Source organism: Patella vulgata, chromosome 8, assembly GCF_932274485.2.
Source record: "Patella vulgata chromosome 8, xgPatVulg1.2, whole genome shotgun sequence".
Taxonomy (NCBI): domain Eukaryota; kingdom Metazoa; phylum Mollusca; class Gastropoda; family Patellidae; genus Patella; species Patella vulgata.
The window spans coordinates 30,527,563-30,554,904 of NC_065886.2; the positions used below are offsets into that span (position 1 = coordinate 30,527,563).

Below are 27,342 nucleotides of genomic sequence, written 5' to 3' on the forward strand. Positions count from 1 at the left end.
TGAGGAACTTTCTTGGTTAAAGCTGGGAACAAACAGACCTAATGGTTGGTGAGCCACAAAAGCTCACCGAAAATAAAAACGCCTCTTCTTAGTTCTTAATTCCACAAATGAAAATTGATCAAATAGCCAATAACATGTACAGATGTTTTTATGTGAACTGTGTTAGCAGCTTCAATGGCATGGAATGAAATGGTGGGCTTTAACATTCTATTTTACTACACCAACCAAGCTTATGAAGACATATTTTACTCAGTTTTATTATGGTTATTCAATAGGTATTATAGTACATATGGATCTATCTATAGTAACAGTGAGAGCCATAAATAGCATAAAAATGTAATATACATGTTATTTATTAAGGATCATAGTCCTATAAATAGTATTAGGACACAATCCAGGTTAAAGTGTAAAACTTCGGGCATGATTTCATTGTTATTCTCAGCCAATATGTTGCAATATTTGATCAATATATTGTAAATATTGTAACGGACATTACTCCCTACTGTGTAATGGACGTGACGCATTTGTAACGGACGTGACCATTTGTAACGGACGTTACTATTGAGCCAATTAACAGGGTGAGGTGCATCTGGTTACAGTGGGGGCGGGGTTGGATGGCTGAATGGTTAGCATGTGCGCGCTGTATCATAAAGTCTGTCATTGAGTCAACTGGCATGGTTTAAATTCCCTGTTTGTATGTGACAAGGAGTAGGGTCGCCTGTCCAACCTCGTGGGTTTTCTGCGGGTGCTTCGGTTTCCTCCCACTGCTAAAGACCCCTACGCGCAAGCAAATTATGGAAATAAAATTGAACCATATGTTAGTCCTGAAATGTCCTAGTTTGTGTCGTGTGGACGTTAAACCCCATTTCTCTCTCTCTATATCTGAGTACATTGTCGGTGTTTAACGTTCTCTTACATTCTTACTTTTAAGGATGTTTTAAAAGAAGTCAATCTATGTAATTTAATGCAATTTAAAGGGCCAATCCTGATAATATTTTGGAGAATAAAACTGCCTAATTTTGTGTTAAAATCTCTTAAAATTCTCTACCTAAGAGCCGAGCAACTATCTCAATAATTGTAATATGTTTTCAAACAACTTAAACCCGCCAGTCGTCATCTGGAAATAGAGACTGATGTCAAAACTTTATTATACGGTGGCTGGATAAAACCAGACTTTTATTTTATAACAATAATGTGTAGGTGAAATTTACCCTTCGTTATGAAGTACAGCACACGGGCCATTCACTGTATAGACCTCAAAATAAACGGGAATCGATAATCAGGTCGCCCAACGAAAAAATTGACCCAAAATTTAAAAGGGTTACGTGTCCAGATAAGTATTTTTGACTTTCATGTCCAAACGACTTAATATTTTGAGCTGATATTTTGAGACAAGGTAAATTCACCATTTCTCTATATTTGGGCGTTTAAATTCCATACGTACTCGGACTTTTAATTTTGAAACTCGATTCAAATCGGGATATTTTAGCTTCTTTGTGTAAATGTAATTACATGTATGTTCGACATTATCTAAATTAACCGGTTAGATCTATTTGATAAGGCCAACTTCAAGTTTGGTCACAGGTCACGAGATGTAAACAGGGCTAGCGCTAATACGAACCCTGGACCTAGCCCCAATGCTTACCATAACCTACAGTCTCGCCAACAATCACATGCCCTAACCATATAAAATTGCATCTCAGCGACCTTGACGAAATCTGAGCTGACCGTAACAAACAGATTTTGCCCAGAATTTACCCGCAAAATCATGAGGTATACAAACAGTGTGTAGAACAACGGAGCTAATAACCACGGAAGAGCCATGGATTTAAAACGGGACTCGAAATATCAATCATCTTAAAGGCAAGTAACGGACATAATTCTTTGATGTAATCTTCAGTAGACAATCAAAAATGCGACCAATAGAAATACTTAAGTTATATCACTCAAGTACAATGTATGCCTCTTCATTTGTAACATAAACATACATGTAACTATAAAAATATACAGGTGGTTAGCCACACTTTCAATGCAATAAAAAATCAGGTTTTTTGGACGGAATATGTAATGTCCGTCACACACCTTTAATTAAAACAATATTTTTTGTTGAAAAATACTAAGATTGTTGCAATTTGATACTTCTGGTGGATAGAAACATCCCTTGCCTTCACTTTATAATAAAACTTACAGATTTCAATCCATGTCTTCAGTATCAAAATACTTACCTTTTTCAACACCACCAAGGGGGACAAATTTAAAACCCCAAAAGAGAGTATTTTTATTTTATTTCTTTGTCACACAATAAAAACTTTATTTGTACTTTTTTGATCATGAAATAGTGTTTATTGTCTCTTTAATATATTTTGTGTATAACCATATAAAAAATTACACTTGATTTGTCCCAGTTTCGAAAAAATCAATTTATCCAAAACCATGTGTTAGGTCTACACCTTATCATGGCCTGTGTCATATATAGATCTGGATATTGAAATATGAATAGTAGATATAGATCTGAATATTAAGATATAAATAGTACATATATAGATCTGGATATGTATTAATCAGTGAGTGTTTATTTTCATAGCCCCAGTATGCCAGATGATATTTTTATTCATGTGTATTTATATTATTTTACTGTAAAGACTTGTTTTTATTACAATCAAATTACATCACTAAAATCAAAACTCAAAAGAAATACCTTTATTAATGATCTGTCGTTTATAGAAGTTGTTTCATACTTTGGCTAGATATATCAGAATCTATATTACCAATATATTACACTATTAGAGAATAATGTTGTTAAAATACTGTGATATACAGTACTCCCGCGGCCATGTTACCACAAGTATTTTAGTTGACAACAATATTGTTATGTCTGATTGGAGATATTTAGATTGTTGATTCTATCAAATTTTGTAATGAAATTTTCTACTTAAATTATTAGTTCTATCAATTAAACAGGAATTCATCTGGGCCGTATGAAAACGACAATCAAAATAGAATCCAAAATGGTGATTTTTGTTCTTGTGGATGTTGCTTGTAAAAAAAGGTTTTCAGGCTTACTGAATTTAATATTGGGTTCAAAAAATAGTTTCAGGAGATTGTCACGCATACAATTTTCATAACATAGAAACATTAGGACATACTTAGAAAACATCATTGACAGTCAGTTTTTCAAAAGAAATTTCGTGCTGCAGCCGGAGAGGAGAGAACTGACTTTAAATGGTGCTTTCTATAGTATTTTGTTTTGGGCTTATGCACATATTTAACCTGCACAACATCAAAAACAATGTAAATTCATGAATAAAAGGGGATCCCAAACCATGCAAGAACATTAACTAGTTTGTAGACAACTGAAACTTCCATACTCCCTTTCAGTCCATTCCGAAAAGGGAGGGGAAACATAGAATATTAAAACGTATTGCAGATTTCTGCAGTATTTTCTGATGTTTCTGGCTTATGCACATATTTAACCTGCACTATTATAACACATGAAAAACAACATAAAATCATGCATAAAAGGGACCCCAAACTATGCAAAAACATGAACTAGTTTGGGGACAACTGAAACTACCATATTCCTTTTCAGTCCATCCAAAAAAGGGAGGGGAAACAGAATATTAAAACATATTGCAAATTTCTGCATTACTTGATAACATTATTTATCAGTAACAATACGCCATATAAACTAATAATTCGTATATTATTTTACAGCTACAAAAGAAATGTTTCTGTTTTATACAAAAAAAAAAATGATTGTTAGTACAGGAAGAAAGATATGGAGATAAACATATTACAGATTTCCGTATTACATGGTAGACCTTAAATTATCATATAAATTAACAATTTGTATATTTGTCGTGTAGTTTAAAGCTTTGAAAAAGTTTATTTATTCAAACGTTGCAGTAAAAAATTTATTTTCAGTTTGAGGAGAAACTGCTACAGGTGGTAGATCATATTTAAATTTTCATAAACTTATTATGCAGATACTTTATGGAAGGGCTACCTGGATAGAAAATAAGATTTTGTGTGAAATAGTGTTCCCTGGAAACAATTGGGTTCACTGACATCAAATGTATTGTTCTCCAAATTTCAGCATAGGTTTATTTGAACCCACCATGAGCCACAAGAGAATAACCCCTTTCTCAGATAATTCCAATGTGGAACCAACAATACCATTTCATCGAAAATTCCAATAAACGATTTATTTTTAGTTTTAAGTGCTATGGGTGGTAGGCCATATTTAACTTTGCATTACTATTGATCTAATTGATACCAGGAACAGACGAATGGCCCACGATCCTTGCTCTGTGAGGGGTTCCCCATGGGGTGTGTGTGTGTGTGGGGGGGGGGGGGTGCTCTCCAGCCAGACGCAACCATTTCTGAACTAATATTAGGGCACAAATTCTTAAATACTTGATATATCGAAACCACTTTTACCTCGCTAAAGATGGTGCAAAGACACGCCAAATGAAGAAAATTGCACTAAAGATGGTGCAAAAACACACCAAATGAAGAAAATTGCACTAAGAAAAGAACGCTAAACAGAGGTTTGGATTTCTTAGACCCAGAATAGAATTCAGTAACCCTGAAAATCTTATTAGATAGATATATTTTAAAAACAATATCCACATGGAAAGAGTCACCATTATGCATTCTATTTTGATTGCAATTTTAAATTGTGGGCTATTCAAAGTTAGTTTTGGGAGTCAGAATTGAACTCGGTAACCTCAAAAACCTAATATAAAAAACATTTTACAAGCCATATCCGATCGAAAAAAATGACATTTAATTAAAATCCGCCATTTTGGACTTCATTTTGGTTTCCATTTTGGATTTTTAAATTATTTATTGAAATCAGAATTACACTACCGGTAAATGACACTGAAAACCAAGTTAAAGACATGTTGCAAGTCATATCCAACAGGGAAAGATAACGATTAATTTAAAATCTGCTATTTTTAACTGCCATTTTGAATTTCTGACAAGTTAGAATTTCAAAATTCATTTTTAAATTCAGAAATATGTTAAATAGTGACTTGTTATATACTGGGACCATGCCATTTTATTACCAAAATTTGCAGCCATTTTGAAAAAATGAACGGCACCTTGTGCAAAATACATTTTTTTATTATTATGTTGGTCAAATTTGTTATTTTTAGAACATTTTTCCTCTATAACCACTGTGTATTGTAAGATTTAAAAAACCCCAGCTATTTATTATTCAAACACTGAAACTCACTGGTTAAGAGATCTCGCTCTCAGAAGCTTCCTGGAGACTGCCATATTGAATTATGTTAAAGGACAGTGTTGGTGTCAGACATTATCACATATGTGATAGAATTGGTTAAACATGTTCCAAATATAATTTGAACACTGAGATCATTGTTATGATAGATGCGTTATGAAGCTTTCAAGAAAGGGAAGTGACGAACGCAAAAGGAAAACATGAATTATAACACACGGTCGAATTTCAGCTCACTAATAATTCTTTGAAGACCAAAAGTTGGTATGTGGGGCTGAGAGAGAGAGAGAGGGAGAGAGAGATATGGGTTTAACTCCACTTGACACAAACTAGGTCATTTCGGGACTAAAACATGGTTCAATTTTATTTAAATTATTTGTTGCGCATAGGGGTCTTTAGCAGTGGAAGGAATCTGGAACGTGTTTAACCAGTTCTATCACATATTTGATAAGGACTGACACCAATGTTGTCCTTTCAGTACGTATGATGTTGTCAAATGTATGTATGATTGAACCCAACTGGATTGGTTTCTTTTGCAATTTGTTTGGGCTCACTCCACTTTTGAGATTAACTTCCCAGTCTAACAAGAGGATGTTTTACTCTCTCCTCAAGAACAAACCAAATCATTTCATTCATTATTTACAGTTTCATAAGGTGAAGGTATGGACAATCTTGCCAGTGCTAACCCTGAAAATTACATGTAACATGCTGTTCAAGATACATTGTGTAAGAGCTAAATCTGTCTACTTACGGTCTTTATTTTTGGCTTCAAATGTTATATAAATTATTATTTAGACATTTATTTACATGCCAAGCCTATAATCCATCTTCTTATAAGGCGTTTTTATGATAAACCGATTATGGCTAATCGATTTGCAAATCATTTTCAAACACATTTACGGCAAATAATAGCCCAATCAGTTTCACCTAATTGTTGAATTTACCACAACGATTTGCCAAATTGATTATGCAAATCTACCAACTTGCTCGCCTGCTGGACTGACGATTCAATTTCCAAGATGGTGTTCCCCACAAGCGACACGAAGTGCCCGAAGTTAGTTCATTTTCTTTTGAATTTCACGTTAAAATATGAATATCATGGACATTCCTGATACAAATACGGGGCATTTGGGAATAGTCAACTGGTGCAACTTCTCGTTTTTATTTTTGGGCAGTGTCTTCAAGAATAGAATAAAGAAAAATGAATTTTTTAACATTTTTCCTCAATTTTTCAGTCTTCAGCCATCTTTCACGGCAACTTGTTGCGTTTACGAGAACCGATTCGAATACCAACTCGAGATCTACTTCATGTACAAAATGAGATCGGTAATTGAAACCGATTTGTTTTCTCGTAAAAACATCTGTAGACTATTGGATGGCTGGGATTCAAATGGATTAGAACACCCACAAGCTTTTAAAATTTAACAATAACGTGGATAATCAAGATATAGTTTTGGTTCTCAAGTACTGTTGCTACGATAATAAGTGATCTTCAAAGAGCCATAACTTTGCCAACAATAAAGTAATTTGAATAAAATTTTCAATATTCATTATCTATTTTCGAATTATTATAGCAAGATGGACCCGCTCTTTATCGAAGTCTTACATAATGCATCTTTAGATATATTTGATATTTTGGGCCTGTAAGAGTACACAGATTTGAATCTATAAATATAACCTGTATAAATTCTGAATACAATCGTGATAAGTTAAAATGACATGGCTAAGTATATTGACTCGAAGAATATGATAGAGTTTAATTAATCAAGATTTGTACCCCACACAAAGGTATCCTTTATCTGTTTATTGGTATAAATGTGTTTGTTTTATTCAATGTACACAATGACTTCATGAAATATATAAGGTTTTATATCTATTCAATATCAACTAGGTCAATCTGGGACAAATGTATTGTTTATTTCAATAACTTGCTTGCCAAATAGTTCAGAAAGCGGGCCTACTCATTATCATGTACTTCTGAGTATTGAAATGAAATGGAGTTTTAACATCCTACTTTTCTGTCATGCAGTGTTTTTTCTTCCCTTGCAAACCATTAGACACAGTTCCTTGGCACCCCCTCTATTCTCAGAAGTATTATTCAAGAATGAAATATTTTCAGAAATGAAATATTATCATTCATTAAAATCTGTGAATATATTGACTTTTTGAAATCAGTTATTACATATTACATTCATATTACATATTATTATGTTGGAAGTCAATATAAACAAAAAATTAAATAAATTTTAATGTCATATTTCTTTTTTTGCATCAATCAAGCAAATTAAAACTGGCATATGCGCTATGGACTACTTTTAGGTTCTCTTTAATGTCCAACTGGGGGGGGGGGGGGTTGTTGACACATGTTCATTGCATCATAAGGTCTGTCATTGTGTCAGGGCCATGTTTTAGATTCCCTGCTTGTTTGTGACAAGGAGAAGGGGCGCCTGTCCAACCTCATGGTTTTTATACGCCCACATTGAAATGTAGTATATTGTCTGTTGGTCCGTCCAGCATCCACAATTGCTCGCTCTAGAGGCTAAAGTTAATATCCGATTGACTTTAAATTTATACACAGTGTTTAAGGTCATAAGACGAAGAAGCCTATTGATTTGCAACGATTTCCGATACTTACTGCCAGAGTTTTGGCCCTTGATCTTGTTGAAATACCTTGTTGACACTCTAGGAGCTAAAGTTAATATCCCATTGACTTTAAATTTATGCACAGTGTTTTAGGTCATGTGACGCAGAAGTCTATTGATTTTCAACAATTTTCAGATCGCCTTGAAATATTTTGTGGGCACTCTAGAGGCTAAAGTTAATATCCGATTATTGACTTAAATTTATACATACTGTTTAAGGTCATGAGACGAAGAAGCCTTTTGATTTTCAACTATTTTTGATAATTACTGACCTCTTTGAAAAATCTTGTTAAAGCTCTTGTGGGTAAAGTTAATATCTGATTGACTTTAAACTTATACACAGTGTTTAAGATCATGAGACAAAGAATCCTATTCATTTTCATCGCTTTCTGATAACTACTACCTGAGTTAAGGACCTTGATCACTTTGAAAAATCTTGTGGGCACTCTAGAGGCTAAAACTCCATTTCATTCATTCATTTACTCTAGAGGCTAAAGTTAATATAAATTGTTTAAGGTCATGAGACAAACAGTCGAAACAAATTCTAATGTTTTCTGATAATTACTTCATGGGTTATTACTCGTAATCAGATTTTCATGTGTTGTAAATGTTCTCATTACTGACAAAAGAAAAAAATATGCGACAGCACTTGTTGACTGTCCGGATGACTTAGCTGCTGTGGGCGTATGTTAGTTGCCTGGCAACCTATCTTTCTTCAGGTCCTCCAACCATAAGTTGAACCATATGTTAGTCCCGGAATAACCTGGTTTGTTTCGAGTCGACGTTAAACCTCGTTTCTCTCTCTCTCACTGCTTTATTTTGGACCTTGTTTGTTTCTCCATTCCGAATTACTACATTCTTGCCAACTATTTATCCTGTAGCACTGACAAGGGGAAGCCAGTCTGTCCCTTTCATCATCGGACCAGGGACCTCCTTCTGGTTGCCTGGAGGTTGGGTGTTCGATCCCTGCATTGGCCGAGAAAGTTCATCCAGATTTTCCGGCGTGGTTCACCCCTTGTAAGTGATGCAGGAAGGAGGGTCTGACAAGGACAGCTGTCTAGTCATTCGGATGGGACAAAAACCGCGATCCTGTGTACACGTTGGTGTGCTCGTAAAAGATCCCTTGACAGTTGGAATTCGATATAAGAGTAGGCCGTAGTGCCGCTGTCTGGGCAAAATTTCCCTCATAACACACTGTATGGGGTATGCCCGTCTTCATTAGGCCAATTCGGAGCAGAACAGTAGGACTTTGTAACCCATTTTATTTCATTTCCTTCTGGTTGCAGTATCTCCAAAGTTAATATAAGATACATGTACATGTAGTTATATTCCCTCACCACCCTACCCCCATCCCCCTGGATCCATTCACTTGATTTGATGTTTGTTGGTTGTTTCTTGTAAAGTCTGTGTAGTTTGTCTTGTCCGTGGTTTGTCTTATCAGTTTTGTTTTGTGTGTAGTGCTGTTCTGCTGCACTTACTAATAGGTGCTATATATAATATATATATATATATATACGTACATTTACTTCCATGACTTAATTGGAAGCAGTTAGTAGTTTTAATCCAGTACTTTCAATGTCTGTGTAGTTTGTCTTGTTCACCGGTTTGTATTGTCGGTTTTGTTTTGTGTGTAGTGTGGTCCTCCTGTCCTTTCTATTATAGTTTATAAATAATCAGTATTTTCAGTTAAACCTATGACTGTTTTTTTTTCTTTCAGTTTATCTATAAATGGATGAGCCTAAGACAGGTGTAATAGGTACATGTACTTCATGCTTACAGGTAAGTTATAAAAAAAATATAACACTGTCTGTACCACATAGATTACAAATCATAATTTCTCTTCAACTACATTCATTATTGATCGAAAATATAATTATATTCACTTCCTATGTAATGGGGCCCACAGTGTTCGATTGTGTGTGTGTGTGTGTGTGTTTGGGGGGGGGATTGGGTGTCTGAATGATCTTCCCAGTACATGGCAAGGACTAGCGTCCAAACTTGAGGGTTTTCTCTGGGCCATCCCACATCTAAAGATCCCAATATTAATGTGCAAGCGAAGTACATGTATTGAAATAAAATTGAACCGTGTTGTAGTACCTAAATAACCTAGATTTTGTTGAGTTGACATTAAACCATCTCTCTCACACTCTCTCTCTGCCTAGTCTTTAGGTTGCGACAAAAAACCAGTTCATATTGCCATTTGAAAGAATCCTCTGCTCTCTTTTGGTGGACAGTTCTTTTGTGACCAAACCATTTATAAATAACTTGATGAAGCTCGCTGGAAACCACAGAATAGTTCTAGAAGCTCGCTGGAAACCACAGGATGGTTCTAGACAGAGTCTGGTAAAATGTTCAGACCACCCAATTTCATAGTTCACTTCCGTGCAGATCTAATTTCTTATTAACTTGAAATTTGTAGTCATAATAATCATTGAGTTTTAATTCCAAAAACCTAAAATGAGACATGATTTATTTAGAATGTATATATTCCGTAGACAGAATATTTAAAGAAGATAAAAATCTGTCAGGGTTTAAAGAGATATTTCATTGAGTAAAACATGGGTTAGTGTCGATCCACAAATTCATGTATATACTTTACATATGAAGTTAGCCATCTCTCTCTCTCTCTCAAAATGTTTTTCAATGAGATATCTCTTTAACTTTAAGCCTTGTATGTTAAATGTGTAATTCAATGCACAGTTTGTGATTAAATTTTAAATGAAGCTAATATAAAAAGATGTTAGATAGGGGCGAGGTGTTTTTACTCACAGTATGGGTCAACACATTTTTACAATTATTTAATAACATTACATTTATAAATGAAAAGAATGTGAAAAAAGTTTAATTTATATCAGTTGATATCAGTCTGTGAATGAACTTTAATTTAGAATTAAATGGATTAGACGTGTTTCCTAGTGCAGTATATAATACAGGTTTAAAATCCCCTTTCAACAGTTGTACAAAACAGATTTAAATAATAAGTGCAGGAGAACTGCACTACACACAAAACAGAACCGATGAGACAAACCTGCGGACATTAAATATTAACATTAAATATTTAACAGCATTCTGTAGGAATTGTATGATTTTATTTAAATATCATAATATTTATACTGAATAAAGAAGGCAGAATTGAGCTTTCCAGTTAAAAGAGATTCCTGAGCAGAATGGCTCAGGATTGATTCAGCTTGCTCATGACATCATGTCTGGTTGTTTGGAGATGTAAGATTTAGATAAAGAGCTGACTGTTCTGGATATAATAGTTCAAAAATAGATAAAGAAAAATGAATATATTGAAAATTTCAGTCAAATTACTTTATTCTGGGCAAAGCGATGACTGTTCGAAGATGCAGCGCAGATCATTTATTGTCGTAGCAACGGTACTTAGTCTCGATTATCCATTTTATTGTAGAATTCTGATATCTAGTGGTTGTTCAAATTCGTTTAAATCTTGGCCATCTGATGATATGTAGTCTACAAACAACATCATTTTTTTGTCCCATCCGAACATTTAGACACTGACCTTGATAGGCCCTGGGTACCACTGACAAGGGGGAAAGCTCGCCAATTCCATATAGATGTACCTTACTGTCTAAATAATGATATGATAATATATATACATGTAAGATTTGAAGCCAGAAAAGAGATCTACAAGAGGAAGATTTAGCTCTTACATACTGCATCTTTAATATTATTGCCCCCCCCTTCCCAAGTTATTGATGATCGGTTATTGGTTTGTGTATCATCAAATCATAAAACGCACCCCCCCCCCCCGACCCTACGTGTGATTATCAGTCAACCTATTGCTGTGAAGTTAATCTCTGTGCGTACACTTATTAATCATTGACGTGTGAGATGACCCCCTATATAGTTATAGAACAGTGTAACATAAACTGATATGAGGGTAATGTTACTATGTATCCAGTAGACGTGGTACAAGGGTTAATCAGCGAACTGGATGTATGAGATGTGTTGTTGACGTTTGGGAAAGTAGGACAAGGGGAAATGTGTAGGGAGTGAAGTGCTGTAAAGGGATAGTTAGATGTATTATGAATGGTTAGAGTGGCTGTGGTGTTACGGTGAAATACTATGCCGCCACCGTAACACCACAGCTTTATGATTTGTTAGACAGGAGTGATGTAATGGGTGTCAACAACTGGGTATGCTGGTACCGTCGCAACGTAGCCGTGAAATATATATTGTGGGGGGGAAGGGCGGAAACAGAAAAATATACAATGTTGACAGTATGTGCCAGGCATGAGGCTGCGCAGACCGAGCGGCAGCTCGATAGGGAGTGTGTGGGAGGGTCACCTTCATAAAAAATTTTTTTTTTAAATTTCAGTTTTCTGTAAGCAGTGAAAACACTATTTTGGCATTGTTTGCGGGGTTAAACCTAAAAATCACATTAATACACCTATTGCACGATATTGTGAAAATAGCTGACGAAGACAGCTCGGGCGACGATTGTTCGACTCGGGGCTGCTCTGTCAGTATCTAACAAACGCATTTAGTTCGCGTACAACTTTTAAAAACCGAATGTCAGTATGGTATTTCTCACATAATTGGTTATCGCAAAAACAGAGTAAACTGAAAGCGAGTAATCTCGACTCAAACCTATAGTCTATAGCCTACTTACTACACTCGTCACTAGGCTTCCTATATTATTTATTGTTTGTGGACGGTTTACTACTCAGTGATAAGCCTGCGCCGCAAAAAGAGGTCTCGCCTTTTATTATTAGTATAATGACTTCCTCATGTGCGGCAGGTTAGTTTGCTTCTAAAAACACTGTTTTCCGTTCCAAAAAATACAAAAGTAATTTTCTACCAGATGACCATGGTTCTTTTCACCGAGACTAGATAATTTCTCTCGGTGTAAGGATATAGCTATGGATAAGTTCATACAAGGTCAATAAATCCGCGGTCACTTCGGGTCACACTGTCGAGAAAATAAACCGATGGGTTTGTTTAGTAGCAAATCGAGCGTGAATCAACTGAGTTTGTACTGAAATATTTTTGAGTGATATGTATGAACTGTCTTCACACATTCGGTTTATAATTAGCGATACACAGGTACAGTGGCAAGTGTTGTACTTCACAGACTGTTTACCTCCGAACTACCTCTGCACGAAATCCCCGATTTGGGTACTTGTTAAAAGAAAAAGAAATAGTACCTGCGCGCATGCCAGTAAAAAAAAACTAAGAGTTCGCGCATAAAAATGCCCGAACGTACCAGACGCCAGGTCATCTAGTTCGTGACATCTTCAATTTTAATCTATGTTGCTTGTGTCTCAGTCATTCATACGGGAGGGACAAACAACAGTAATGCTATGGGCGTAGACCACAATTTTTTTTTTCTCCCTTAAAGCCGCTGCGCTGATTGTCATTTCAATATTTTGGACAAGGTCTAAAGTTTCACTGCTTAAAGATACATTATGCAAAAACTAATTGGCTTAAATGTTTTATAAATTATAAGTTAGACATTTATTAACAGATAAGATAAGATAAGATTTTATTGTATCATCATTGCATCCACCAAGGACAGCATACACAGTTTAAACAAAAGTTGATTATACAATTATAACATAACATCTGGGCTGATCATTTATGGATGTATAATGTGATATAATAAGTCTATGAGCGTCAAAAGATGATCGGTATAAACCTTAATCAACTCTCGATGCCTTCAGAATGCTCCTAATTTTAACTAGTTTAGAATGGTTCGGCCATTTAATGATTTAATTTAAAAATGGAGGATCATGTCTAACTCTTGAATATACCAGTACTGTGGTAACGATAATATTAAACAATCAATGCACACATTTTGTCAAAACTACAAACAGTGATAACTTGGCTCAGAATAAAGTAATTTAAATGAATCTTTGAATATATTCATTTTGCATTATCTATTTTTATAACTATTATAGCAAGAACGGCCAGCTCTTTATCTAAATCTTAGATAATGAATCTTAAATCCACACTAAATACTACTCAGATCGATTGTTTGACATTTAATGATGTACCATATTTTTGTCGGAAGATGACCTAGTTTGTATTGAGGGGACGTCAAGCCCCACATTTTTTCATCTATCTGGTGTTATATGACATGTACTCACAGCTAATTACAAGTCTTTATATGGTCATGGTTGATTGGTCAACCTATATATTTTTATACATTCAACAGTATTATTGATAATATCTACTGATATATCATGGGTTTTATAAACCTTTAGGATAAATAGGTTATCAGAGATATTAGGAACTCAGTGTTCTCTTAAAGAACAAATATATTCTGCTGAATACCTAACACTTGATAATTTTGGGTGCAAGACTTACAAATTTATTATCCCAAAACATGCAACTGTAGTTCTTTGATGCATTTTTGAGGAGATTAATTTGAGTAAAACATTTAGGCTACTTGCGGTAATTAATGAGACTGTATTTATTTTTTAGTTTTAAAAATAAAAACAGGTCCTGATGCCAAATTACCTGAAAAATAGAATATATTTTTTTAAGGCCTAAAGTTGCAATATTTACAGTGTGTCTATGAGTACCATCTAGTACTTCCACTTTAAACTGGTGCAAACTTTTCGTCTCTAACTTGTATGTACATGTATGGTAGAGCTATCGCATAGATCCCTGCCAAATTTTACAGCTGATATTAATCTGATATCTGAATAACTACTAGTTGATATCCCACAATATAATTATAATGAACTCTGAAAATTAGATATTGTTAATTCATGATTTCTTTAATCCTTTGACTGCAGGGTGCCTGAACATTTCGCTGTCTGGACTGAAACAAAAACACAATGGTAGGTGTGCAGACCTGTAAGTGGAAATAACACATTTAGTTGGACCTGACAAAAGACAAATAACGCTGATTCGTTGAACCCGCTGGAAAAGACACTACTGGACTGTCAAACTTTGTGCTGGACTTTTCAATAATAACACAGACAAATTGGTTGTAGAGACTTGTATGTACAAGGTATGCATTTGTTTCTAACATTGTCTGTGAGTGGCGCCATATTTCCATACTTCAATAAATGTGTGATTTACAAGTTGGTCTGTTAGTGAAGAAGGTTTTGTTAATGTTTGTATTTTATAAAGTGAAAAAATGCAAGTTTGTTGATTCGTCAGTCCAAGAAATCGAGAGTTTGTTAAACATACATTATGCAAAGGCTAAATCTGCCTATTTCAGGTCTTTCTTTAGGCCTAAAATGTTATCTAAATTATTAATTAGACATTAATTAACCTATCCAGGCCATAATACACTCTGGATGGCAGCGCTAGCCTGCGATCTTTAGTGGATTGTAAGCCGATTTACTGCATAACTTTCCTTCTCGATTAAACGATTAAATGGTTAATCGAGACTATGCTGTTTATCGTACTGACTTTAGTAATGATGACCGAGGGTTATGGGAATTTCAGTCGCTTAGTTCTCGGTTCATAGTGGATCAATTTGAATGAAATTTTCACCAAATTGCCTTTACATTATCTAGTTTTTAACTATTATAAAGAGAACTGCCAACTCGTTACTGAATCTCCCATAATGTATCTTTAATTTCACTTCATATAAAGGAACAGTGTCTAGTCATTTGCATGGGTGGAAAAAACAAGATCCTGTGTACATTTTGGCATGCACGTAAAAGATCCCTTGGCAGTTAGAATTTGACAAAGAGCAGGTGGGAATTCTGCTGTCTGCTCAAAATTTCACAGGGAACCACAGTGGCTAAGTGAGTAAGACGCTGGCTCGCTACCCTGGAGGTCACGGGTTCACTCCCGGTGTTGACAAAGAAAGTTCATCAAAATTTTCTGGTGTGGTTTCACCTTGTTGGTGGTGCAGAACGGGGGGCCTGACAAGGACAATTGTCTAGTCGTTCAGATGAGACAAAAGACTGAGGTCCTGTGTACATATTCGCTTGCATGTAAAAGATCAATTGGTAGTTGGAATTCGATGTAATAGTAGGCCATAGCGCCGCTGCCCGAGCAAAGTTTCCTTTATAGAACACTCTATGGCATATGCTCATCTTCATTAGCCCAGTCGGAGCAAAACAGAAGGACGTTAAACCCCATTTCATTTCATTTATTTTGTGTTTTATAGATGTGTGCTAGAAGTTAAATGGGGAAGGATGTCAGGTAGTGAAATGGTGAAACATCAGGATGAGGATGGAGTTATCTCCTCTTTGTTTACAGAATCCAGCCCAATATCCATTGATACATCTTCCATTATTACAGGTAAACTCATTTTGATACAAATATTTTCATATCTTTTGTAATTATTTTGGATAACGTCAGGTGTCCCAGCTATCACAGATTATATATTTTTATAATTCTTATATCCTAGGGTTAATGGTGGTTGAGTGATTGCATTGCACATGCAACCATAAAAATAACATTTGAATTGTAGGAAAATATTATTTGTAATTATTTTGATAAAAGTAGGAGCACAGATTATATGTTGATACAAGTATGTTTTAATGTTAGATAGATCATAAGGTCTGCCATTGAGTCAAGTTGCATGGTTTCGATCCCAGGCTTGTATGTGGCAGGAAGTAGGGTAGGTGACCTGTCCAACCTCATGCGTTTTCTCCATGTCCTCCGATATGACAAAGTGTAGGCTTGCCTGTCCAACCTACTGGGTTTTCATCAGCTTCTCTGGTTTTCTACCACTGCTAAAGACCCGTAACTCTTGAAAGTCCCGAAATGACTTAATTGTGTTGGGTGGACGTTAAACCCCATTTCTCTCTCTCTGTAATCAAGATCACCATTTTATATTGTTTGTCCTGATACATGTGAATGTTTAGATATAGCAAGTCTGCCAAATGTGTAATTTTGAATTATTGCCTATCTTTTAGTGAATGGATTATCTCCAAATATAGATCAGACATATTTATATCCAGTTGGTACTCAACAAGGATGCCTGACATCATCACTTCCTGTGTACTGCACTTCCTGTACACAGTCCAGTTTGATTATCTCCCCTAACTCACTCCGTCCAGGTCTGATTACATCCTCAACTCTACCTCAAGATGCAATGGTGATCAATCCTGGGATCATAGGTCAAATACAGACATCTCAGTTGCCTAGCAATAGTTTTATAAAAGTAGGTAAAACCACACCAATATGAGTTTGTGTTTCACTTCTTATTTCTTTGGGAATAAATCTAACTTTGAACAAAAGATGATTTTCATGGCTCGAGTTGTTATTTATTTATTAAAAGTCTTAAGAACTATGAATTTTACAGTGGTACATTAACATTAAACCCCATTCTTCTTTATAGCCCAAGATCCCTTGATGTGGAATACAGAGGTTGGGATGGCCTCATGGTCTAGTTTGTTACACTCTAGTTTGTTACACTTCACGCTCTAGCTGGTCAGTCACCTCTGGCTTGTGGTTATGGTTTGAATCCGTGGTGTGAATGTATGTGACTTGGAGATAGAGCGTGCCTATTAAAATGATCTAAACATGTGCTTTAGATTATAAGGTCTGTCATTGAGTCAACTGGTTTGGTTTTCTCCGGGTGCTCCGGTTTCGTTCCACTGCTAAAGACCTGAAATAAATATACCGGTAAACCATATATTAGTCCTAAAATGTCTTAGTTTGTGCCGAGTGGACGTTAAACCCTGTTTCCCTCTCTACTCATACCACATCTGTTTGTAGGACTGAAAGATGAATTCTGTATCACTTGATTGAATTTTTTATCTATTTAAAAAATTCTGGTTCAATTTTATTTCAATAATATGCTTGCCCGTAGGTGTCTTTGGCAGTGGGAGGAAATCGGAGGACAACTACAAGGTTGGGCAGGTTACCCTACTTCTTGTCACAAACAAGCAGGGAATCGAAACCACGCCACTTGACAAAATGACAGACCTTATGATTTCATGTGCACACCCATTTGGCCACCCAACGACCCAACCCCCAAATAGCAAAATAGAACTCACTAAAGCTTCGACGAAAACCATGAGTTGTAAATGTAAAATGATTTATTGATTTTATTAAACCAGTTTAAATATAATAATTGACATTTAAATTGTTTCTCCGACAGTGTGAAATACAAGAACCATCCAAACAGCCATTATCTCAATCTGTCCATGTTTATGATTGTCGATGGATGAACTGTGATCAGAGATTTTTACAACTGGATGATCTTGTCAACCATGTAAATGATCATCATGTTAAAGTCGAGAGACCTGACGTCGATTATCAATGTAAATGGACTGGATGTCAGAGGCAAGGACGTGGCTTTAATGCTAGGTAAGACATTATTCATGTTTTTTTGCATTTGTGTGGACATAATTTTCCCACTCGATACATATTGTTATCTAGCCTTGTAACACGTACGTCAGAATCTTTCTTTGTTCTTTTCATTGAATAAGCAGATTGATTCAAGGCATAAGCTGTTAATATAATTGAGGTCTATTTTTTCCAGTTATAAAATGTTAATGCAATGAAGTCTCTTTTTTCCAGTTATAAGTTGTTGATATAAATTAAGTCTCTTTTTTTCAGGTATAAGATGTTAATACACATTAGAACTCACACCAACGAGAAACCACATAAATGTACACGATGTGGAAAATGCTTCTCACGTTTAGAAAATCTAAAAATACACAACAGATCACATACTGGTAATATATTTGAAAGTTTCAAATTTATATTTTCTATTTCCGAATGGGTGGCCGAATGGATTACCCGATTAACGTGTGCACTGTCTGTCATTGAGTGAAGTGATGTGAATTTAATCCAATGATGGTATTGTTAGTTTGACAAGGAGAAGGGTCAATGCCTAACCTTGTGGGTTTTCTCTGAGTTCCTCACACTGCAAAAGATCCTTGAATAATTGTAATACAGACATACCACATGTTAGTATCGTAATTGCAGGAGCCACTTTGGCTCAGCGGGTAAGACATTGACTCGCTAACCTGGAGTGCTATTAATAGTATTATTTTTGGTAGTTGACATCGTGGGGTGAGAGATACATTCTAAGATTTTCAAACATCAAATACAAAAGAAGAGCAACAGAAAACTTTTGTTATAAAGAGGAATATAATGGGACATGCATGTAACTCTATATAATGGTGGACATCTCTGAGTAACCGTACCATTTAATTCGAACTGTTTAATCGTCCAATTCTAACCATTTATGGTGGGGGGGTTGGATGGCCAAATGGTTAGCATGCGCCCGCTGTATCATAAGGCCTGTCGTTGAGTCAACTAGCGTGGTTTCGAATCCCCGGTTGTACGTGACAAGGAGTAGTGTCGCCTGTCCAACCTTGTGGGTTTTCTCCGGGTCCACCGGTTTCCTCCAACTGCTAAAGACCCCTACGTGCAAGCAAATTATTGAAATAAAGTTAAAACCATATGTTAGTCCCGAAATGGCCTAGTTTGTATCGAGTGGACGTTAAGCCCCATTTCTCTCTCACTCTCTCTAACCGTTTATGGTTATCCGACTAACCATAGGAGCACCAATGCTTTCTTTCTATGCTAAAGACCCCCTACACGTGCAAACGAATTATTGAAATAAAATTGAACCATATGCATATGTTAGTCCTGAAATGAACTGTTTTGTGCTAAGTGGACTTTAAACCCCATTTTTTCTCTGTATATCTTTAAGCAACATTTTATAGGCTATAATAAATGAATTTGTATTTTTTTTATTTTTAGGTGAGAAACCTTATACCTGTCCATTTCAAGGTTGTAATAAAGCGTATTCGAACTCCAGCGATCGTTTTAAACATGTCCGCACGCACCAAGATCAAAAACCATACATCTGTAAAATGCCAGGATGCAACAAACGTTATACAGATCCCAGCTCATTACGTAAACATGCACGAACTCACGGACATAACGTTAAGGGCAGTAACTCTTCTCAGTCGTTTCATGACGCGCTATGTTCGGAAAAAGGAAGTGAATTGTTATTTTCTACAGCCCTACCATATACGACAATTAATATAAACAATAATTCAAACGTCCAATCCAATGGTGATTTGTCAAAAGACGTAAATATGCAACAAACCGCAAGTGTTGTGTCGTCATGGAATCTGTTGCCGATAGCATCTCACGTCACAGAACTGTTACCCCATGTTGTGACAGCAATTCCATCCTCCCTTCCAAATACAGATGGCAGTTCTTCGCCGACGGAATCTGATTGTCAGGAACGACCGTTAGATTTGTCACGTAGTCCGATCAGTACCCCCGTTACTATAGCAACATTAACTACTCAAATTGTTGCCGACTGATTTATCGTAACAAGAAACTTGTGGTGTGCACATGAACAAAATATTTTTGTGTTTTACAAGACGAGTGAAATATATTTTTATATTATTTTTTATAAATACCCCGGCCAGATCAATTTGAATTTTAGTTTTTCTTTTGAACAACAATCAGAATATTCTTGAAAAAAGAAATATTTAAAAATAAAAAGACCTTCGTTATTCTTCTTCAGAGCTTTTATTTCTGAATTTCAAACCGTTTAAGAGATTTGAGGGCCTTTTTTTTCCCTCAAATTGGTTTAGCATATATTTTTGTTGTGTGAAAATAAGTACATGTACCTATTATTAATGTATTTATGATAGAGTTTCTTCTCAAAGAAGTATTGAATATATTTATATCCTTGCCAAATAATTTATACTATGCTAGAGCATATTCTTTCTGTGCATGTATCAGGTTAGATCAGAAAGTCAAGTGACATTGTTTTGATTCCCCGCTTGTATGTGACAAGGAGTATGATTACCTGTCCCAGGGTCCTCCAGTTTCCTACAATTGCTAAAGACCCGTACCTGCAAGAAAATTATTGAAATAAAAGTGAACCATACCATAGTCCTGAAATGACCTAGTTTGTGTTGAGTGGCAATTAAACCCCATTTCCATTTTCTCTCTCTCTCATGTAATTTTGATCATGTAATTTGCATGATCTTTACTCTGCATACTGTCTCCATCAATGAAAAGTTCTTGTCAAGTGAATATAGTGAAAAATGGTTATCTTCCAATTTATACATATATATATATCCGAAAACCATAAAGCTGCACTACTTTGTACGGTAAACTATGATAAGTTAAAAGGTATGCCTACACAAATATCATTTCAACACTGGTTTAATAACATTTTATCATTTTTATACATCATTATCTTTATATGAGCTGTTCGGCCCCGTTCATGAATAGATTATTCATTGGCTGAGCATTCAAATCAAAGTATAAATTTCAGTTCGCGACCAATGAAAAGGTTACATTGATGAATAATGGCACCGCCTTGGTCCCCAATATTACAATGTACAAGAATTGAATTCTGGCATGAGCTTAAAACTTACAGGAATTTCATTCTTATTCCAATTTGTAAGGGGTTAGGCCAGTATATTTTCTGTTTTGACTGTCTGAATTGTTACCTAAAATCCACGTTTAAAGTGGTAATAAATCTATGCAAGCCAGAATAAATCAGCATTTCATCATACTGATTAAATATGTATTTTAATTTAGAAATTCTAACAGTATAAACTCAAGTACTCTAGCAATATTCTGGACATCCTCGGTATCCCTGGTGGTCTCTTTCCGTTCTAATCCACTATACCCTGGGTTAATCCGAGGGGGGAGGTACCCATATTCAAGTTATCTACCCTTGATGTTAGTGCTGTTTTTATCGACCAATTCCATAAATCGTTAATTGCAAAGGAAGTTGACGAGGTGAAGTAACTCACCTTGTTGCAACAAGCCGCCATGTTGTTGTGAACGTAACCAAAAGGGCTAAAGAGTCTTAGTAGGAATAATTTGTAAACTGTTTTTTGATTGATTCGCAGACTCAAGCTACGATGAAGGCCAGAGCAGATAATTTGAAATCGGAGAAAACCCCATGAATCAACCTAAGGTAGGCTATAAAACGGAATGAGACCACTGTGGAAACCGAGGATGTATTCTTGAATAATGTCCATTGTTTATCTGTCTATAACGTCACTGTTAACAAACATATTTTGATTGTCGACCAATTTCAGAATTAAAGTTTTCAAACGTTGTATTTGAGAAATGTTGAGGTTTATAAGATTCAATGAATTTGTACATGACTATAATATAATATGTTTTAACTGTTGATTTTTATAAATTAATATAACAGTATTGCTACTTTAAGCATTAAGTAAATGTATATAATTAAAATCAAAGATGTGTGTATGTATGTTCTCCCATCATGCTTCGTCGCCACAATCCACCCCACATATGTGGTATCAAATTAACCATCATGACCCTTTGAATGTTTTAGGTCATGATTTATGTAGGACAAGATCATTTATTAGTTTAACACAGCCAAAAATCAATGCAGAACTGTGCTTGCAGAGGAACTGTTTTACTGTAATTAACGGTTAACAGGAGGTAACTCCTGTTTATTATGGTAATTAAGTTTAATAATAGTAACGGATGATGGTGAGTAATCAGATCTTGAACCAGGTATCCAGCTAGTGAATAAATAAATACTAATGCTTTAATCAAAATTTACCTTAAAGCAAGTGTGAAAGGAATGATGTTAAACATTTTGATCATATAAAATTAAAGCCACCGATGATCGTTTGAATTCAAGCTGTGAGATTATCTATCATATTTTTAATCCTTTTTAAACTATGGTACAATATATGAGGGATTTCAAATCATTTGGAGACTACAATATTGTGAAAAGTTGAATTTTTGAAAGGAGTATCAATCCAATAATAGTTCATTTCAGATGACGCAAATGGGATATGGTCAAAACAAATCACCTATATTATTCCCGACAATATTTTCATGGGCCTCTGATTAAACATGCATTATGCAACAGCTAAATCTGCCTATTGCAGGTCTTTCTTTAGGCCTTAAATGTTATATAAATTATTAATTTGATATTTATTAACAAAGGTAGCCATGACAATCGAGGCTAGACTAATTGTATCGCCGATAACTAGGCTCAGAGGAAGTAATTTAACTGAAATTTTCAACATATTCCCTTTTCATTATCTATTTTTTAACTATTATAGCGAGAACTGTCAACTCTTAATCTAATCTTACCTAATGCCCCGTTAATTCAACTAAATCCATGTCTGGAGATTATCTACCATTGATATGTTGTTTTTTTAAATTATTAAATGTCAAATAATTAATTTTAATGTGGATTCATCTGAAAAATAAGATTTTTTCCAAAAAATGCACAAACCATCTGTCTTTATTATCCCAGTCGTTACAGAACAGTAGGACATTCAACGACATATCATTTCATTTCATTTTTAGAAACAAAAGCATTAAATGTGTGTTTTATACAGTAATTTGATATTTGGTACAGATTATGATTTAATTATTTTTGAGCATGTGGATGTTACTGTTGTTCTTATTGAATTTCTAACAATTTTTAATTTCAGAAATTGTAAATGACTTTAAAAGTTGAAATTTAATTAAGCTGTAATTTGATCTGCCTTCACACAAAGGCCATATTATTATTTCACTTGAGAATGGTTCAACTTTAATTTTCATTGTTTCACCTGAGATAGGTCTTTGTTTTCATTGTTTCACCTGAGATAGGTCTTTGTTTGAAGGTAGAAATATTGTACCATAAAATGTATTTTAATTAAGTTTTGAATTCATGTTTAATTTAAGTTAAAAATTGAGATTACATCTGATTGTAAAATCCTAGATAATTTGATTTAACGGAGGACTAGTGAGGCTTTGTATCATGGTAAATACAACAATGGAAAAATATCTGTGTACCACCGCCTCTCCCTTGGTGCCTTAAGATGTGTGGGGGAAGGGGGGGGGGGGTATAGTTTAATGTTTGCACTATATCATAAGATCTGTCATTGAATCAAGTGGTGTGGTTTCGATTCCCTGTTTGTACGTGACAAGGAGTAGAGTCGTCTGTCCTTCAGTTTCCTCCCACTGCTAAAGACCCCTACGCACAAGTGAATTAATAAAATAAACCATCTTTGTTCCGAAATGACCTAGTTTGTGTCGAGTCAAGTGGACATTAATCTGCATTTCTCTCTCACTCTTCCCAAGATGTACTTATTTGGCTTACTGGTTTATGCTAGGTTCCCACTGTTATGCGATGCGTTACAATAGGATTGTCCCTATTGAGTCCACGATTTCAGTCGTAGCGCAAATCATGATAGTGGGAACCTAGCATAACCGAAGATAGATACTGAACTTGTTACATGAAAAAAACAAAATAAATCATTGGCTGTGTGAACTTGCCTGGAAGTGGAATCTGGTGTAATAGAAAGTTTACACTACTCACACGTGACACCAGTCATGATTCACATTGATAATATTCATAAGCCAGATATACTTTAACCCTTTAGCATCTGGATCCCCTGAAACGACCGCTATCTCTATCGCCTCAATCTACTGGAGTCAAACGACTGGCTGGATCCCCAGAGACTATTGCTATATCTAGCGTCTCAATCTACCCGGAGTCATTAAATTGTTTCAATGTCATTTAGTAATTGAATTGAAATACACAGGACACAATTCTATGGAATACTATTACTGTTTATTACTGAGGGACGTTTTAACTAGGCTTCTTTAGTCATTAATAAGCAATGATAAAATATAATGAGACAATACAAACATTATATTTTATCATTACTTAATAAAGATGAGAGAAACCTAGTTGAAATATCGCTCTGTAATCGTATTCCATAGAATTGTGATCTATGTATTTCCAAGTCGATGTGACACAAAGTTGAATTGGTTTACACAGCAGTAATATTGAGCAATTTCAAAAATAAACTACAAATCGGAATGTAAAAAGGATTCCTTTTCTCTGATATTTACCAGGAACTGGGGTATTCAATATTAATGTACCAAGTGCTATATTGATAAGGGTTAATTTTAAATAGTCGTTGATTTTCATTGTTATTATCATTGTTATAGTGGAAATATTTTGATACTGAAAATATAGTAGTTTATATATTTATATATTATGTAATTAAACATATATTATCTGCTATTTTATGTGGGTTTTTTTTTTGGCTGTGCAGATCTCTAAAATATTTGCATTTCTAATGTCTTCACCCTTGTCGGTAAGTCAGTTCAAAGAACGAAATGATGAGTTTGACATCCTGCTTTTTTGCATTAACCAGGCTGATGAAGACTAACATATGACATGCTGTATGCTATGAGGGAAATTTACCCTGTACTGCATCGATATAGCATATTTGGCTGGAACAAATGGAATCCCCTCAATAAATGAAATATTGTTTAATGGGAAGTCGGCACCTACAAAACTATATTGCGTCAGGGGTACCCTCAATATCATCTAAATCCGGAGTTTTACTTGAGACTTTCGACATGGGTTGACCAGTTGCCTTGGGGTTGCGATCAATTTTGAGTTTCAATCTCTTTTTGTGAATTTGATGAGTAAGTTATTTCTTCTGAAATGCTTGCAAAACACCTTTCTGGCAATCATTTTTTTAAAATTTTCTTGGGGAGGGCCCCCATACCAAGTCCCCCCCTGCCCCGTGACGACGCCCCACCACTTTGTGGTCGCTTAGAAGAAGTTGTGGGAACCCTAGATCTTAAGGACATGTTTATGGAAGCTTTTTCTGAGTCTGTGATTAGACAGCCAATCAAATGACTCAATAATCAAATCCTTTCAAAAGATTTTGCAGAATTTTATGGCATATGAAAATAACTCTTGTCTGTCTCCAGTCACCTCCCCCTCAGAACAAATTGGAAGCTAGTTGACCAATATTTTAATTCCTGCATTGACTATTTGAGTGGAAAACACAAAGTGTACTTGGATGATTTTGAGAAATGTTTATTCTGCTCCCATTTAATAAACATGAGAATATTTATTTAGTTGTGTGTATAAAAGATTTAAAATGGATTATAAGCCATTACAAATTTTGAATATGGAGGACATCCAGGGAAGAGATCGATTTCCAAAGTAGATAGTTCTCTGTGTGCAGACAGAATTTTCTGGTTCACAAGTTTTGAATGATATGTTGATATGGAATCGTCCAATCACAATCTTATCGTAGCAAGGGTACTTGACAACTGAGACTAGTCTGGTTATCCATTTTATCGTTAAAGTTTTAAATCTCACAGGTGTTCAAATCCATTTAAATCTCCACCATCAGACTGATGATCTAGAAATTATAGAGAGTTGATTATAGGCTTGTCATGTTAAAGGCTCAATACCACTCTTGTTGTAACTGAATAATATGTCCCAATCTTTATTCTTGTCAACAAATTGTACTATTTTACAATATTCCAGTTAATTGATGATACAAATTTCATCTTAACACACCTAATTTAAAAAAATGGAAAAATTCAACTAAATGATTTGAAAAGCCCAACGTAAAGTTTTTCAAATGTGACTTGGATTTAAAAATATTTTTGAACTCTCTGGACAAATAAAATAGGATTTAATGGATAATTTACACACCAGGTAGGACACTAACACATCTAGTACTTAGAATAAGGCTATTTTTTATTTTCTGGAGCTGTCAAGCCAGCAAGAGTGTTATTGTCCCTGTAATAGATGTCAAATAATATTACGCATTTGAAGCCAAAAGAAAGACAGGCTATACACAGATTTAGCTCTAACATAATGCATCTGTAAAATTACAAAGACATCATTTTTCAAGACTAGACTGAACTGAACATCATATTTGAGAAATATTAAAAGAAAGATTAGTTATTTCAATCCAAGAACTGACCTCATGTTATCAAAATCAGTTTTTCTTTGATAAAGTCACAAATTTGAAATTCTTGTAAATAGAGGTTGGGGATATAATATCAGATATCATAGTGAAATGTTTGTTCCTAGTAATTATTAATGACTGAACAGTCGACAATTAACACAAGTCCTTATCTGACCGTGGATTATATGTAAAGGGAAATAACTCCATTTATCAACCCCATTTTCAGCTCTTATATTTTTAAAATCAAACACGGTACCTTTGAAGTCACCAAAAATTACAATTCAACTTTAAAATTTGTTATTCTATATTTAATTAACAAAACAAAATGCAAATATCAATGCTAGATAACCTCCAGGTGATGCTAGCTTTATTATGTCATCCATAGAATGTTGTGAAAATTTCAATTCATTATATTATTATCTTTATAAATGCTGAATCGAACCATTTATGGACTGATATTCCTTTTCAGAGATTCCATTTTGACAATATTGTAATTTGCAAGGGATTAAAAATCACTCAAATGACACTAGGCAGCTTTTACCTCTACTGTATGCAGTTAACTATATTTTGTTATATTTCAAGGGGGAGGGGTTGCATGTCATGGACAATTTATGTCTTGGCAGAAACTGAACATTTTGCTTAAAGTAGCTAAGTCTCTAACTTAATATCATCCAAAATCTTCAACATTGAAAACAAGATTTATTTGTCAAATTAAATCAACATTCATGTGGTTATCTTACCTGAAAAAGATGGGCTTTTGATATCCAATATTTAAGACAAAATAAACATTTTACCATTGGTA

The 27,342-nt window shown here is 34.9% G+C and overlaps 1 protein-coding gene across 2 annotated transcripts in view; it reads left to right on the forward strand.

The window, feature by feature from the left end:
* LOC126830615 (zinc finger protein GLIS2) overlaps positions 1-24,833 on the forward strand; it is a 28,593-nt gene extending 3,760 nt beyond the window's left edge. The window contains exons 2-8 of one of the 2 annotated variants that reach the window (XM_050561020.2): positions 9,605-9,666; positions 14,655-14,872; positions 15,989-16,122; positions 16,743-16,990; positions 17,933-18,141; positions 18,394-18,512; positions 19,549-24,833. In XM_050561020.2, coding sequence (XP_050416977.1) covers positions 16,017-16,122; positions 16,743-16,990; positions 17,933-18,141; positions 18,394-18,512; positions 19,549-20,123 — 1,257 coding nt within the window. In that variant the 5' untranslated portion in view covers positions 9,605-9,666; positions 14,655-14,872; positions 15,989-16,016 and the 3' untranslated portion in view covers positions 20,124-24,833. The remainder of the gene's footprint in view (positions 1-9,604; positions 9,667-14,654; positions 14,873-15,988; positions 16,123-16,742; positions 16,991-17,932; positions 18,142-18,393; positions 18,513-19,548) is intronic. The other variant, XM_050561021.2, reaches the window with a different exon arrangement.
* Positions 24,834-27,342: the final 2,509 nt, after the last annotated feature.